The sequence below is a fragment of the Passer domesticus genome, chromosome 33, assembly GCF_036417665.1.
Source record: "Passer domesticus isolate bPasDom1 chromosome 33, bPasDom1.hap1, whole genome shotgun sequence".
NCBI lineage: Eukaryota > Metazoa > Chordata > Aves > Passeriformes > Passeridae > Passer > Passer domesticus.
In genome coordinates this window covers 1,447,464-1,462,596 of record NC_087506.1, presented here as the reverse complement: position 1 = coordinate 1,462,596, position 15,133 = coordinate 1,447,464, and the positions used below count along the sequence as shown (strand labels likewise).

Genomic DNA, 15,133 nt, shown 5'->3' with positions numbered 1-15,133 from the left:
GAAGTTTGCAGGGAATGTGTCCCACGAGATATGGAGCTTCAGATGCTTTGGGTTTGCATTTTGGTTTCTCTTATATTTTGTGTCTCCACTTTGCAGGCCTGTCTGGCTACCTGCTTGCCAAGAGGTTTTCCCTGGCCAGTCCCTCTATGCTCCTTCCCTCCAAGCCATTGCCTCCCATCCAGAAGAGCTCTCCTTCTACCAAGCCAAGCCTGATATGCAGCAGAGAGCAGGAGAATGGGAAAGATGGCATTGGGTATGCTGAGAGCAGGAGAAAAGAAGAGGAGCTGAGTTCAGAGGGACAAGGACATAAGGTAAGGAGACCAAGCTAAGTGCAGTGTGGTCAATTTTCAGTTTCTGTGCTGTCAGCAGAGCTCTCAGACCTTTTCCCTGGCTGGAACTGTCCCTCTCACTGAAGTTGAACAGGTCCTGATTTGGTTCTTTAGGTGGTCCAAAAATGATGGGATACAAACAAAGGGTGTGCATCTGCCCCTGCTGCCTCCATTCGCATTCCTGGCCATGGCATGGGGGCCCTGGAGGAACTTGGGCAGGCAGAGACCTTGCAGAGAGCAGCAGGGCAGGGAGCTCTGCTGAACATCCTGAAAGCCAGTGAGGCTGAGATGGTGGATGTGTGGGGGCTGGAGAGCAGCGAGCATCCCGAGAGCTCAGCAGCAGCATCTGGGCTCAAAGGCTGCTGGGGAAGTGTAGGAGGGAAGGGCAGCAGCAGAAGAAATGAGGGGCTTGAGAAGAGCAGGTTTTGGCCTCCTGCAGAATGGCTTTGTGGGGACATGACTGGAGATCAGCACTGGCTGTGAGGTACCTTAGAGGCAGGGAGTTATAAAGCCTCTCCCATGACATCCAAAATGCCCGTGGAGGCAGTGACACCTCAGAACACCTTGATGTCAAATATGTGAATGCCAGCTGGGAATGAAGCCACTTTTGGAGAAGAGTGAGCACAATGGGAGAGGTGCCAAATATGTGCCATGGTCTCTCCCTCATCATCTCCCTTTCCATTCCCCATCCTGTGCCAAGCTGCTCCATCAGTTTCCTTGATTTTTCCTGCCAGGACACAGTTAAATGCATTCCTGAATGTCTTGAGGCATGAATGGGGACAAGGCTGCATGCTTGATCTGAGCACTGTGTTCTACTCTTTACAGGCTTCCTTGCTGTATTCCAGTGGAGGGGATATGAAGAAGGGGTTATTGGGACCACCTCTGATCCCCCCCATAGGCAAGGCAGTAAGTCCCTCTCTTGGCAGTGCTGTGGGCTCTCTGCAAAGCTCTCTGCAGCTGGAATTCCAGGAGTCCCAGGAGATGAGGTAAGCCAAGGTGTCTGCTGCTGCTGCAGTGTGCTGTTCATCTCTGAGTTCCCATCCCAAAGTGTGGTTTTTTTGCACAGCCAGATGTCCCATGTATTTAGGCAAACCTCTGTGTATTCCCCATTTTGCCCATCTATGATGACCCAGCACAATGTCAAAGCCAGCACCAATGTGCCAAGAGCAGAGGTGGTGGTGGGGAAGAGGAGGCAGGGCTTCAAAGCACCTCAGGATTGGTCCTCTGCTGGACTTGGCTATTGATTCCCTTTGGAATGGTTGTGCTCTTTTTTGGGAAGTGAATTGCTTGGGTCTGGGTCCTGCAGATATTTGAATGCTGTCATTCTTGACTGCTAACTTCTGCACCCATGAGATTACGTATGGGCCAATACTGGCTACTGGAGAGGGGTCTGCAAATTCAGGTGCTGCTTCTGTAAACATCAGGAATATTTTCTCTGTGCCTGGGCCTCCACTGTGAAATGAGATGCCAGAGAAGTTTTGGGGTATAGATGTATAATCTGATCAATGTTTAATATTTTGATCTGGGCTTAAGATCAAAGCGGGCAAGGTGGTAGACAAGAGTTACAGGACCGTACCTGATGGAAAGATATTGGCTTGGATATGGGAGAGAAAATGTAGCTGTCAAGCTTATCCGAGTGATAACAATAAAGAAGGAGACACAGAAGTATCATTTGAATTGGAAATCTTTGGGAGGGCTTTTAAAGTGCAATCTGAATATCCTCCCCTAGCAGCTGAGTTGGAAAAAGCCTTTTTGTTCTTGAAAGAGCCAGGAGGTGTCATAGCATTCTCGGAGACAGCAGTGCTCTGACCACATGTAGCATGAGACTGTCACCAGGTTAAGGCACGAGCAGGCAAAGTCAAGCTTTGGCATCTGTACAAAAGTAGCTGCCCTCCATACAGTCTCGTGTCTCAGCTGAGCAGCTCTTGCTGCTTCAGTGTGGCTGTAGGAGCCACTTGGCTCCAAAAGGAGAGACAGCAGAATTGGGGAGTTAGGATGACAGTTGAGGAATGACTGATGGTGGTGAGGAAGAGGAGGCAGGGCTTCAAAGCACCTCAAGATGAGTCCTCTGCTGGACTTGGCTATTGTTTCACACAGAGCTTGGCCAGCTCTCTGTGACTCCCGCAATGGAAAGCTTAAGGAAAATTAATCAGCTTTGCATCCTGGTGTGTTTCTGTGCTGCATTTCCTCCTTCATCAGAGTGCCCACGCTAAGAATGTTTACATCCTTTCATGGTACAGCCATTCCCTCCCTTCTCTTTCTACCTCCTCACATGTTCATTGTCCTCCATTTTCTCCAGGTCAGGATGCAGCAGCAGAAGAAAGGAGGAGAACTCTGAACATGCAGGTAGGTACAGGGCATGTCTGTCCTAAAATGACCATTGTGGTCTTGACTCAGAGGTGACATTTGCAAAGCTTGATTAAAACGCATTCTTTTAAAAATTTCTTTAAATGCATTTCAATTGCTTGACGCGCTCAGTGGACTCTCCCAGAGCCCAGTCACTGGGAGTGTTCTCTGGTGGTGCAGTGAAAATTCCTCCACTTTGCAGGCATGACTAGGTTCATTTTCTCCACGTCTTTCCGGCCATGTCCCTCTTCGCTCCTTCCCTCAAAGCCATTGCCTCCCATCAGGATCAGCTCTCCTTCTTCTAACAATAATAAAATGTACAGCATGGAGAAAGAGAACAAGGACATTGGCACTGGCTATGATAATGACAGTAGAAAACACCAGGAGCAGAGTTCAGAAGAAAAATGTTATAAGGTAAGGAGACCAAACTACGTCCTGTGCAGTAGATTTTCAGTTTATGTGTTGGAGGCAGAGATTGGAGATCTTTTCCTGTGGTGTGACCTCAGGGAAGCAGCTGAGCCAAAGAAGAGCTCAGCTGGACACTGTGCTTCAGGCTGTCTCTGCAGTGGCTGTGGAGTGCAGACTTCATATCCTCAGCATGTGTCAATAACAGGAGAGGTCTTTGAATGGTTTCTGGGCTCTGTTGTGGTTCCTCCTCTGTCTCATGGCTGAGAAAACACCAGCAGCAGCTAAAGTTGAGCAGCTAAAGTTGTCCAATCTGGACAAGCTGTCCTTCTAGATTTAGTAACCTATGGGTATCTGTGAGCCATGTCTATGTCTTGGTGGTGTTTTTGGTCAGCTGTGTCTGGTTGGGATGGAAAAAGGTCTTTGCTGGAGCAGGCAGTCCTGCAAAGTCAGTTCCAGGTTGTCTCAGCTTTTGACTTGTACAGCCATGCCCTCTGCAGTTGTCTCTGCTGCTATTTCTAGACTTCATCAGCTTCTGGGCAGCTGTGTGCTGTGGCATGGCTTTGTCCAGAGGGAAGGGGTGGGAAGTGGCCATGGGGAGAGCAGCCCAGAGCCCAGGCACACAATTGCCTTGGCAGCAGGGCCAGGAGCTGCAGTTGTTTTGGGTTTGCCATGGGGTGCAGAGGAGGCAGATGAACAAGAGTTTTGGTAGACAAAATGTCCAATCAAAGGCTTGATTTCAGCCTTGCTGAGAAAGGGCCCAGTGTCTCTGTGAGAGGAAGTGACCCTCTCACTGAAGTTGAACAGGTCCTGATTTGGTTCTTTAGCTGGCCCAGAAATGATGGGATACAAACAAAGGGTGTGCATCTGCCCCTGCTGCCTCCATTCGCATTCCTGGCCATGGCATGGGGGCCCTGGAGGAACTTGGGCAGGCAGAGACCTTGCAGAGAGCAGCAGGGCCGGGAGCTCTGCTCAACATCCTAAAAGCCAGTGAGGCTGAGATGGTGGATGTGTGGGGGCTGGAGAGCAGCGAGCATCCTGCGAGCTCAGCAGCAGCATCTGGTCTCAAAGGCTGCTGGGGAAGTGTAAGAGGGAAGGGCAGCAGCAGAAGAAATGAGGGGCTTGAGAAGAGCAGGTTTTGGCCTCCTGCAGAATGGCTTTGTGGGGACATGACTGGAGATCAGCACTGGCTGTGAGGTACCTAAGGGGCAGGGAGAGAATAGTGATCTAAACCCATTCCCATGACACCCTATACTCCAGGTGGAGGCAGTGACACCTCAGAACATTTTGATGTCAAATACGTGAATTCCAGCTGGGAATGTAGAAAATTGAGCTCAAGGGGAGAGGTGCCAAATATGTGCCCTGGGATCTCCCTCACCACTTCCCTTTCCTAGGTCAACATTCCCCATCCTAGGCCAAGCTGCTCCATCAGTTTGCCTTGTCTTTTCCTGCCAGGTCACAGTTAAATGCACATCTAAATGTCTTGAGGCATGAATGGGGACAAGGCTGCATGCTTGATCTGAGCACTGTGTTCTACTCTTTACAGGCTTCCTTGCTGTATTCCAGTGGAGGGGATATGAAGAAGGGGTTATTGGGACCACCTCTGATCCCCCCCATAGGCAAGGCAGTAAGTCCCTCTCTTGGCAGTGCTGTGGGCTCTCTGCAAAGCTCTCCGCAGCTGCAATCCCAGGAGTCCCAGGAGATGAGGTAAGCCAAGGTGTCTGCTGCTGCTGCAGTGTGCTGTTCACCTGTGTGTTCCCATCCCAAAGTGTGGTTATTTTGCACAGCCAGGTGTCCCATGTATTTAGGCATTTTGCCGATCTATGATGACCCAGCACAATGTCAAAGCCAACACCAATGTGCCAAGAGCAGAGGTGGTGGTGGGGAAGAGGAGGCAGGGCTTCAAAGCACCTCAAGATGAGTCCTCTGCTGGACTTGGCTATTGTTTCACACAGAGCTTGGCCAGCTCTCTGTGACTCCTGCAATGGAAAGCTTAAGGAAAATTAATCATTTTTGCATCCTGGTGTGTTTCTGTGCTGCATTTCCTCCTTCATCAGAGTGCCCATGCTCCGGCGGTTTTCCTCCTTTCATGGTACAGCCATTCCCTCCTTTCTCTTTCTACTTCCTCACATGTTCATTGTCCTCCATTTTCTGCAGGCCAAGATCCAGCAGCAGAAGCAAGGAGGAGAACTCTGAACATGCAGGTAGGTACAGGGCATGTCTGTCCTAAAATGACCATTTTGGTCTTGACTCAGAGGTGACATTTGCAAAGCTTGATTAAAACGCATTCTTTTAAAAATTTCTTTAAATGCATTTCAATTGCTTGACGCGCTCAGTGGACTCTCCCAGAGTCCAGTCACTGGGAGTATTCTCTGGCAGTGCAGTGAAAATTCCTGCAGTCTGAAGTGTTGAGTGGCAGGAGCTGGAGTGGTACCTCGTGGCCCTGGAAATGCAGTGCAGGAAAAGGAAATATTCCTCTCCATTCTGCACATGCCTTTTATCACCCTGCAGCCTTCCTAATGTCACAATTAGTAAGGAAAACAAGGCATTTAGCACAAAATGAGAAATGTTCCCACTTCTTCCTCCTGCTTTTGTAGCAGAAATCCTTTCCTTTGGGCACTTTCTGAGCTGAACCCTTTGAGACGGGATGGACATTAATGGACATTGCCTGGTTTTGTATTGGCAGAAATAGAGAAACCTCCTATGACAGAATGTACTTATAAATTTTCCTGTCAGGGAGAAGGAGCCTTCCAAATGGATGCATCCTATGCAGGGTCTGAGTTTGTCATCCTGTGACAGCACGAGCCCAAAGCCACCTATGGCAGGTTCATCATGACAAATCTCTTCCCTGGCTCTCTGCCTGTGTCAGTGTTGCAGGCTGAGGCTGGGGGAGGAGATGCCTTCTGCCTTGTCCTCCCTCCCTGCCTTGCCTGATCCCTGACAAGTGGAATTGTGCCAGACAAAATGCACTCTCTGGTGCATCTGGCTCAGCCAATGCTTTCAAGTTGAAAGCCCCAATTACACTGTTGTTGTTCCTCTGCCATCTCTGGCTGTGTCATGATGGGACAGATGAGACTTGAAGAAATAATTCTGCTGATGCAGAAGAAGAGATCAGATGACCTGGTCCCTTTGATCCGGGTTAGTTCTGGCAAATCCTGGGTACAGCCCCTTTGGAATGACTCCTTAATTGCTGATGTGCAGCTGGAATGCTTAATGCAGCTAGGGGGAAGTATTGCTCAGTAAGGAAGGTGACATTTTTTCTGGACTCATTCTGGACTAGAAATGACCTATATCATTAATCCTTAGCTGTCTCACTTTTATTACTGACTGAAGCATTCGACAGGGTGAAGGAATCCCATTTTAGGACAGGGATTCCTCTCAAACTGCTTGGCTGCTGTATGAATTTACCCTCTGTGAAGCCATGTAAAGAATTAGTTCTCTTAGCTCTAACAGCTCTGTTGGAGAGTATTTCAGAATGAGCTCCATTGTTCTTCTTGCAATTAGAAAATCAGCCTTTAATCAGGCTGGCCCAAAATTGGCCCAGTCTCATACAGTTCAGAAGGAAACCCTCGGGGAAAATGAATTATCTGGTGCCAAGAACACAGTTCATGTTTGGGTAACACTCCTGCAATGCTAAGTTTTTCTTTGCATGTCCTCTAAAATATTCCAACAAAGAGAAGAAAATGTTGCTCTAAATGCATCCAGGTATTAGAACCTGGGACTTTTAGGAACCAAAAGAAGATGCTTACTAATATCAGCATGAATAAGAGCAGATAAGAATTGCTGTCAAGAGCAATCTCCATCTCTACCCATCTCTGTCAGACACAGAGGCTCTCCAGCATCCAGGGGCTGGGGCCTTCATCATGCAGCAGGTTTCAGTCTGCTGGCCAGCAGAGTAATGTCATGTCTGCTGCCAGTAGCCCATCCCTTGGGAGAGGCTCTAGGCATTGTACCTTGCTGCTCTCAGTCACAGTCTCTGTGTCTTCTGAGGGCTCTGCAATCTGGAACCTGTCTTGCCTGTTGTCCAGCATTGTGGTTTTGGGGGCTTGACATCTGCCAGAGATTTACACAAACCTTTGCTTTCATTTCCAGGCCTCCCACTGAGCCGGGCCAAGGAGATGGATCATCAACTGATCCTGGTCTTACGAGTGACACAGACCTGAGGGAAGGTTTTGGAAAGGTAAGGGAGAAGGACAGGGATGAGCAGATTTCCTTTCCAGTGGCTGTTTAGTGCTTGGCCCAAAATGTCACTGAAAATCATAATCATCCTCTCCTGGGCAATGTGGATTCTCTTGGGAATATATTTGACAACTAGAGAGCAATTGCTTGGCTGTTTGCAGTGGTGTCAAGGTGCCTGGTTTGGAGATGGTGCTAAGGTCATGTCAGAAGCATTTTTTATGTGCAAAGGCTGTTTTAGAGAAGTTCTGAATGACAGAATAAGCTACACATCAGTGAATGTAAGCAAAGTGCATCCTCGGAAGCAGAGAAGCAAAGATTCTAATGTTGTGTGTAAGCAAGGCTGCAAAAGAAAATGGGAGAGTTTGATTTTTCCTGGTTACCTTTCTGGCTGTATGTCACAGCCCTCTCATTCTCAAGTTTTCTGCTCATTAACAGCAGTGTTTCTGCAGCTTGTTTTCATATGACTCCCCATTTTGGTCTCCTGATGTCAGAGACCAAGTCCTTCAGAGTCCTTTAGAGCTGAGTCCTTCAGAAGCCAGGAAGTGAGAAACAGCTGCAATTGCTGGCCATGAGTGTTAAGCAACAGCTAATTACCCCTCCTTGCTGGATATTGCACATGGTTTTCATTCTCCTGCCATGGCCTGTAGGAACTGAACTGCCTGCTCACTGGCCGTGTCAGCTCTTCCTCTGTCTTGGAGCACTCCTATGACCTTCATGCTTCAAGCAGGGCTTCCTGACATAGGCTGCAGTTGGAGCGGTGTAAGTTTGTGGCACGGAAGTGTTCCACCTGGCTGTGTGTAATTGCCAAGGTGAGGATGGGAGACATTCCTCTGAAACTTTTGGAATGGATATGGAGCTGCATTGAAACCTATGGCACTCTGTGGACTCTGTGCTCCTGAGGAGATGTTGTGTCTGGTTTGTGTGTCTCTCCTTACAGTCTATGATGCATTTTCATTGCACCTAGATCCGTGCTGCATTGTGCATGTTGGCTCAAAAGAACTTAGAGCGGAAGGATGCAGAGATTTTGGAGAGAGAGATGAAGAAAAGGAGGCAAAGGAAAACATCCTTGCAGCCCATTCTGGAGACAGTTGAGCCTGGGGATGAAGCTGAAGCAAGTAAGTGGTGGCTACACTTGTGGTGGTCCTTTTTGACCACTTGCTTGCCCTTTGCACAGTGTTGCAGTCAGACTGGGGGACTGTTCCACTTGCATTTGAGTGGAAGCTTGCTTGGGATTTAATTCTGTTTCTGAAAGAAAAATACAGGAGCATGAAGTGTCTTGCTTATGGCCTCAGTGAGTCAGTAACAGAATATTAGTTTCCCCCCTTCGCCTCGAAAGTCTTTCAGAGTAGAAAATTCTGTCTTGCAAAGCACACTAGAGCTTTAGACTCTCTCCTGGAGAGCAGCCTCCAGGCAAGGTGAGTCCAAAAGAATGCTTTTCAACCAGGGTGCAACCTGGAAGAAACAAAATGCAACTCCTTCTCATGAAAACACCAGAGATCCTTCTCCTGCCACTCCCTGCTGAGGAGCTGGTGCTGTAGAGCTGTGCTGAAGCCCCCAGGCAGTGCTTCTGTTGTAGCCCCGGGAGCAAGCAGCGTTCCCGACTGAATCCCGGCCGAGGGGCTCTGCCTGCAGGGCTGTGAGCGCTGCCCGAGGGCGGCAGCAGGGCCCTCAGGAGGCAGCACTCAGCCCCAGGGCAGCACGCAAGGTTATCTGCACTTTCTCTGGTAACTTCCCCTGCCAGCCTCTGGAACAGGAAAACAAAAGCAAAGCAGTACTGGGTTTCCTTGTTTCTTAGGGGAAGAATTGCTGCAATTTGAAGCTAGAAGAGAGTAGATTTAAAGTAGATATTAGAGATATTTTTTTTTAAAGGAAGGGGATGAAAAGCTGGAAGGGTTTGCCTAGAGAAGCTGTTGTTGGTCCATCCTTGAAGGTGTTCAAGGCCAGCTTACATGGGGCCCTGGGGAACTGGATCAGAATGAAGATGTCTCTGCTCACAGGTGTTGGACTAGATAGTGCCTAAAGGTGCCTTCCAACCCAAACTCTTCTAGGAATCTGTGATTCTTTTGCCCATATTAGTGTGCCATTGTTATATGTGAAGTTCTTTGGGATAACAAAGAGATGTTAGCCAGCTCTGGCAAGTTTTCTCACCCTTTCCATCATCACCCTGTCTAGTGCCTTGCACTTAGAAGCTCCTCATTGGTCCCTGCAGGCTTTAGCCTCCCACCTGTTGATGGCACAGCTTCTAGAGTGCAGAGAAAACACCCTGGTAGTGCCTTGAAGAAGAAGGTCTTGAAGAACCAGGACAATGTGTCCCTACTGCCCAATAGGCCCATCATCCATGGGGATGGCAGCTTCCCATGCAGCTCCTCAGGTAAGCCTGCTCCATGGCAGCTTTCTCCACACAGGTTTTTCCTTGCACAAGGAGTACAAACTGCCTCCTGCCTCAGCCAGCACAGCTGGGATCTTGGGTCCATAGTCTGTCCTGAGAACGAACAGCAAGTCTACTTTTGAATTACTCCAGCTTGGTAGTGCTGGAGCAGTGGTTCTTAGAGCTCTGTTGGAAAGTTGAGCTGAATCAAGTAGTGTAAAGGCCTAAGCTCTGGCTTTTGCCCATCCTGATAGTCCAAACTACAGCACTGGTGCCAGGAGGCAGCTGTGGCTGCAGGGTGAGCTGCAGGGCAGTCTGCCAGGGTGTGCTCACCGTGCACCTGCGAGAACCACCACCATCAGTTGCTCACTCACCATCTGGCCCACTGCCTGTGCTGCTGTCCAGTTCTGCAGCCAGCTTTTCTCCTATCCCTGCAAGGGCTGTCTTTGCAGGGCAGTCAGCAGCTTGGTGCAGTCGTGCTGCTGTTGCTCCCAGAAGTGCCCGAAGGCTCCTCGCTGCTGCCATCCCACAGCCTGCAGTGCCAAGAGGGAACAAGCAGTGCCTCCTGTGTCACCCAGCAAATACAGCAGCCATGTGCAGCCGATGACACCAGGAGGGGCTGCCTGCTGCTCCCAGGCTGTTTGCTGCCTGCAGGAAATACACAGCAGATAGTCCCTAGTGGCTCCTGTCTCTCCTTTGTGGGCAGCCTGCCTGTGCTGTGATCCCAAGCAGGGTGAGATAAGAAGATGGCAGCTAGGAGTGATACTTCAATGCTCTTTTCTAGTGATGCTACTTCCATGTTCAGAATTGAACAGAACTAGCCTGAGGTGGCTCTCCATTCATACTAAATCCAGATGTGTATGTCTACAGACTTCTGCAGTGACATCACTGGTGTCAGTGGCTGGGGTACCTCAGGGACACCCAGATTAGCTCCTGTCTGAATATTTTTCTTGTTATGGTTCCTCCATATTTTGTGAGAGCATGCAAGGTAGCACAAAAACCCTATAAAGTCTAGGGCAGTTCATCAAGATTCTGTGCAATATTTATAATCCATCATTGTAGACAGCTCAAATGTTTTCATCTACACATTAGAAAAGGAGCTTTTTAGTGCACAACATGAAATTTTTGATTGACAGTGCTTTTGATGACAAATGGGTTTCATAAGAAATGCATTTATCATCTGATTTTCTTCATACCCTCTAAGTTTTTTTCCTTACCATAAATTTAATTAAGGCAAACCCAGGTCAACTGATCAACAAGAGAGTGTGTCTGCCAACAATGTGGATCTGTATTTGCATATTTTTATCCTCAGAGTGCATTTGGAAACCTTTTTAATCAACTGTCTAGTCTGGAAAGTACATTTTTTCCACAAGAGAAAGCTTAGAACCTACTGAGTTTGCAAACACATCCATTAGATGACAAATTTCACCTCAGCATCTTTGAAATACAGGCAGTGTGCACCTCTGAAAGAGTACAGATTGATGATGTTTGGAAAGAACAACATCCATAAAGTACTCCCTTCCCAATAGTAGGGATACTAAAATGTATGTGCACTCAGCTGCCCGCTGTCTAGAATATTTGCAGTCCGTGGGAACAGAGGCGCTGTCAGGTGGGAAGGGTCAGGTATGGCTGTTCCCTGGTAGCTGCTCCGTGGGGATTGAGCCGGGCCCAGCAGGGCTGGCCTGTTCAGGCTTGGCTTGGTGCTGTCTCCAGGCAGCTGCAGGTCTCTCCTCAGGGAGCTGCAGAGGGCCCCTGTCCTCAGGGCTGGGGAAATCAGGGTGCTGAGACAAGAGGGGCACTGAGGGGTTCCCTCCTGGGCAGCGAGTGCTGCTGCTCAGCGCTGTCTGGCAGGGAGCGGGAGCTCTGCGGTCACAGGAACCTGCCGCTGGCCGTGGCACCTGTGGCCCTGGGGAGCTGGGGCTGCGGGGCAATTGTCAGGTTTAGCCTGGAGCTGTGCCCAGCTGGGGGGCTGGGAGAAAGCAAGGAGCCCCAGGAGCCAGAGAGCAGGGAAGTCTCTGAGCCAGTGCCAGCTGGCACCACAGGGAACCCTGGCTGGGAGATGGGGCTGCAGGCCGCTCCATGGCGGGGTGCCTTGCCCGGGCCGCAGCGCCCATGGCCGACCCTCTCCTTGCAGTGACCTCGCAGACGGCCACTGGTGCCCAGCGCCGAGAGGAGCCGCTCCGTGGGCATGGGCAGAAGGACAGAGCCTCTCCAGACCCACAGCACTCCTTGCTGGAGGCACTCTCCTTGCTCAGCAGCGATGACTGGTAAGAAAGGCCTTGTTCACTCTGTGTCCCTCTTGGCATTAAGGTAGGTTAGAATCGTGTCTTGCTAGTACCTCTGAGCCCCTGAGAGCCCAGAGTGGACAAAGGGCACTCGTGAAACCACTCCAGAGCAGTGAGAGGATAAAGATTTGAGAGCAGCCTTTTCTTGGCCTTGCTCTGCAGCACTGCTCCAGCTGCAGCAGCTCCGTGCTGCTTCCTCGCTTTGCCTGTTGTTCCATGGAGCTGCAAAGGAAACCTTGAGGGGATGGCAGAAGTTTTGAGTGTAGAGATTTGGGTGCCTTGGGCCACTGGCCCAGTGGGACTGAGTAAGATTCCTCTCTGCCCCCACTGCTGACAGCAATGGCAGGTGACAGCGTCTCCCTGTGACCTCCTGCATGGGAGTCCCAGAAGCAGCTCCAGGGAGTTCCTCCAGGGACTTGTGCTGTCCAGTCCCTCAGCCTCTCATTACTCCTGAAGGGCTGATGGCAGAAGAGAAGGAAAAAGATATGAAATCCTCTAGGAATCTTGCACTTTTGGAATTCAACTTTTTCCTTCTCACTGCTTCATATGGGCCTGAGATGTTTTGTCAATACTCACCATGTGTCCCAAAATTATACACAGGCAGAAGGAGGCCCAGAGGTGATAACCCTACAAATGTTAGGTGATATTGGTTTCCTTTTTAATGTCCTTTTGATCTCTCCCTGGTAGATGCTTCATTCACACAGGGGTAAGGACTCCATACACACTGGGATGAGCATGAAAAATCTGCCACGATGCATCTCCTTGTGCAGTCACCTTTGTTTTGTCCTTTCTCTTCTGCTTTCTCTTCCCTATTTCTCTTGGGTGTCCTGTGAGGTGCAGAGAGCTTCTGCAGGTGTAGGGGATCCGGATGACGCTCAGGGGTGCCTGTGGGATCAGTCGCCAGCCCCGTGCTGCAGCCCTGATGCCTCACATTCCTTCCTGTAGCTGAGGCCCTGCACAAAGTGCTGAGAGACAGAGTTGTTTGCACCTTTTAAATAACACGTTGCTGTTGTGGGGGTTGTTTTAGGTAGGGGGTTTTGGGAAAAGCCAGAGTTTCAACAGTTCTTGCTCAGGGGTGGAATCTTCTGGGACATCCTGCTGCTTTTTTGAGGAATATGTGAGGTGGAGTGGAGGGGGTGACAGAGAGGCCTAGATGGCAGAGGGGAAAATCAGCTCCAGAGTGCCAGTGCAGACTCTCAGTGCTGAACTGCCTGCTGCAGCTGACAAAGAAGGAAAATGCCCCAAAAACAGCCAGGTGGGACTGTGTCTCAGGGACAGGCACAGGGAGGTGACAAGAAACAGCAGCTTGGTCTGGTCTACAGCTTCTAGGAAGCAGTGCCAGGGGGCATCATGTGCCAGAGATTTCAGAAAGGCTGTCTGCTTAAATGGCCACTCTGAAACCCCTCTATTCACCTCTTGGATTTCTGTAGGCTTTTGACAGCCACATCATCCTGTGGCAACCTTTTCCATAACTAAATTAAGTACTCCTTGAAAAGCACCTCCCATTGTTTGACTGAGCTGCCAGCCTGATAATCTCAGCAGGTGCTGCCTTGGTGGAGAGAAAAAAATAATCTTCTGCCTTTCAGGGAGCTGAAGGAGGAGGGACTCTACAACATCAAACACCTGGCTGGGTCCCATTCAGAGGTCCTGCTTTCCAGACTTCATGACATTTGCTTGGCAGTTACCAACGAGGTGAGAACATTGTTCTGAATTGTCCCACATACTTCATACATGGTGTGTAGAGCAGGTATGTGCTTGTTCATCTCCATGTGTGCTCAGGGTCTGCCTTCATTTCTGCTTTTAGACCTTCTATTTCTAATTTCTGTCAGCTATCTGTAGGATCTGTGGGTACATGTAGCTGTATTTACTGGTAAGCTGGGTATCTGACACTTGTCTTTGAGTGTGGTGCACTTATAATGCAATGTGCAAATGCAGAAACTGAGACACTAATGAGGTTATTTGCCAGAGTCCCAGTCTCTGCCCAAGCTGTAATTCAACACTGCAAATTGGTCTCTGGGTCTGAGCCTGTGTTTTCTGTTTCCTGGCTGAGTGCTTCAGCTGCTGGTGTTGTTTTTTGAACAGGAGCACCTGACTCTTCTATCTTTATGATTTGTGCTTTTATGATTTGAAAGCAGCCCTTGCTTCAGTTTTCTAGTCAAAGGGCTTAAAATCAAAGCTGTGAACATTTTAGAAGGGTTAAGTAGAACACTTGAATGAAATATTTTTTTTAGGCCTGCAGTAAGCAGGTCTGAGACCAGAAATTGGTGCCAGAGTAAAAGCCTTTCTGTACTTGTGCTCTCCTGCTCTTACTGTACTTTGATGTTTCTCTGGACACAGTGGGATGTGTTGTCATTTTCTGGGACTTCTGTTGAAGGCAACTGGTTTTCTTTTCAAGGTGATTCTTATGTTTCCCCTCATGATTTGTCCAGGTGGCCAACCTCCGTTCCAAGGTGTCCTACTCTGCAATTGTCACTCTGGGAGAGCTCTTTGTGACCTTGAAGAAGAACATGGACTCTGAGGTGGATGAGGTTGCTCGGGTCCTTCTGCAGATGGTGTCCAACTCCCCAGAATTTGTTCAGAAAGCAGCCAGTCAGACCCTGGGGATCATGGTGGAGAATGTGACTCCTGCACGAGCAATGACTGCTCTCATGGACATGGGAGTCAAGTAGGTTGTTCTTCTTTTAGTGATATTCTTCACCTTCTAGTGTGTGGGAGGGAGAAGGGATGAGACAGAGAATGGGAATGGTTGGGAGGGAAGGGTCCTGTATGCTGCATCTTCTGTGAACTCAGTGACTTCATTCTCCAATCAACATCATTTCTCTCTTCTTGTCACCTGTTTCTGCCCTCCTGCAGCCTATTAGTTCTCAGAATCCCAGAACTTTAGAATATGGGGAGTTGGAAGGGGCCCATCAGGACCATTGAGTCCACTCCTGGCCTTGCACAGAACAACCCAAGGGTCACACCAAGTGCCTGAGATTGTTGTCCAAATGTTTCTTCAACTCTGTCAGGCTTGGTGCTGTGACCACTGCCCTGGGAGCCTGTTCCAGTGCCCAACCACCGTCTGGGTGAAAAACCTTTTTCCTGATACCCAAATGAAAGGTCCTCTGACTCAGCTTCCTGCTGCTTCCTGGAGTTCTCCCAGGCTGTCAGATTTTCCTAGCTGTGGTGACTGGTGGGGAAGTGAAAGTGCCTGCAAAGGCTGAGGATAGAGCCTTGTGCTT

The 15,133-nt window shown here is 49.3% G+C and overlaps 2 protein-coding genes across 2 annotated transcripts in view; both read left to right on the top strand.

The window, feature by feature from the left end:
- Positions 1 to 15,133, top strand: part of LOC135288460 (maestro heat-like repeat-containing protein family member 6) — a 135,074-nt gene that overhangs the window by 57,365 nt on the left and 62,576 nt on the right. The gene's annotated exons all lie outside the window — the stretch shown is intronic.
- On the top strand, positions 11,707 to 14,636 carry LOC135288429 (TOG array regulator of axonemal microtubules protein 2-like). The gene is made up of 3 exons (XM_064401823.1): positions 11,707 to 11,894; positions 13,499 to 13,604; positions 14,342 to 14,636. The coding sequence occupies exons 1-3, from the start codon at positions 11,707 to 11,709 to the stop codon at positions 14,579 to 14,581; spliced, it is 534 nt and encodes a 177-aa protein (XP_064257893.1). The 3' UTR covers positions 14,582 to 14,636.

Coding starts and splice junctions, on each gene's coding strand:
- LOC135288429 (XM_064401823.1), top strand. CDS start 11,707: ATGGCGGGGTGCCTTGCCCGGGCCGCAGCGCCCATGGCCGACCCTCTC. Junction 11,895..13,498: donor TTGCTCAGCAGCGATGACTG/GTAAGAAAGGCC, acceptor TCTGCCTTTCAG/GGAGCTGAAGGAGGAGGGAC. Junction 13,605..14,341: donor GCTTGGCAGTTACCAACGAG/GTGAGAACATTG, acceptor TGATTTGTCCAG/GTGGCCAACCTCCGTTCCAA.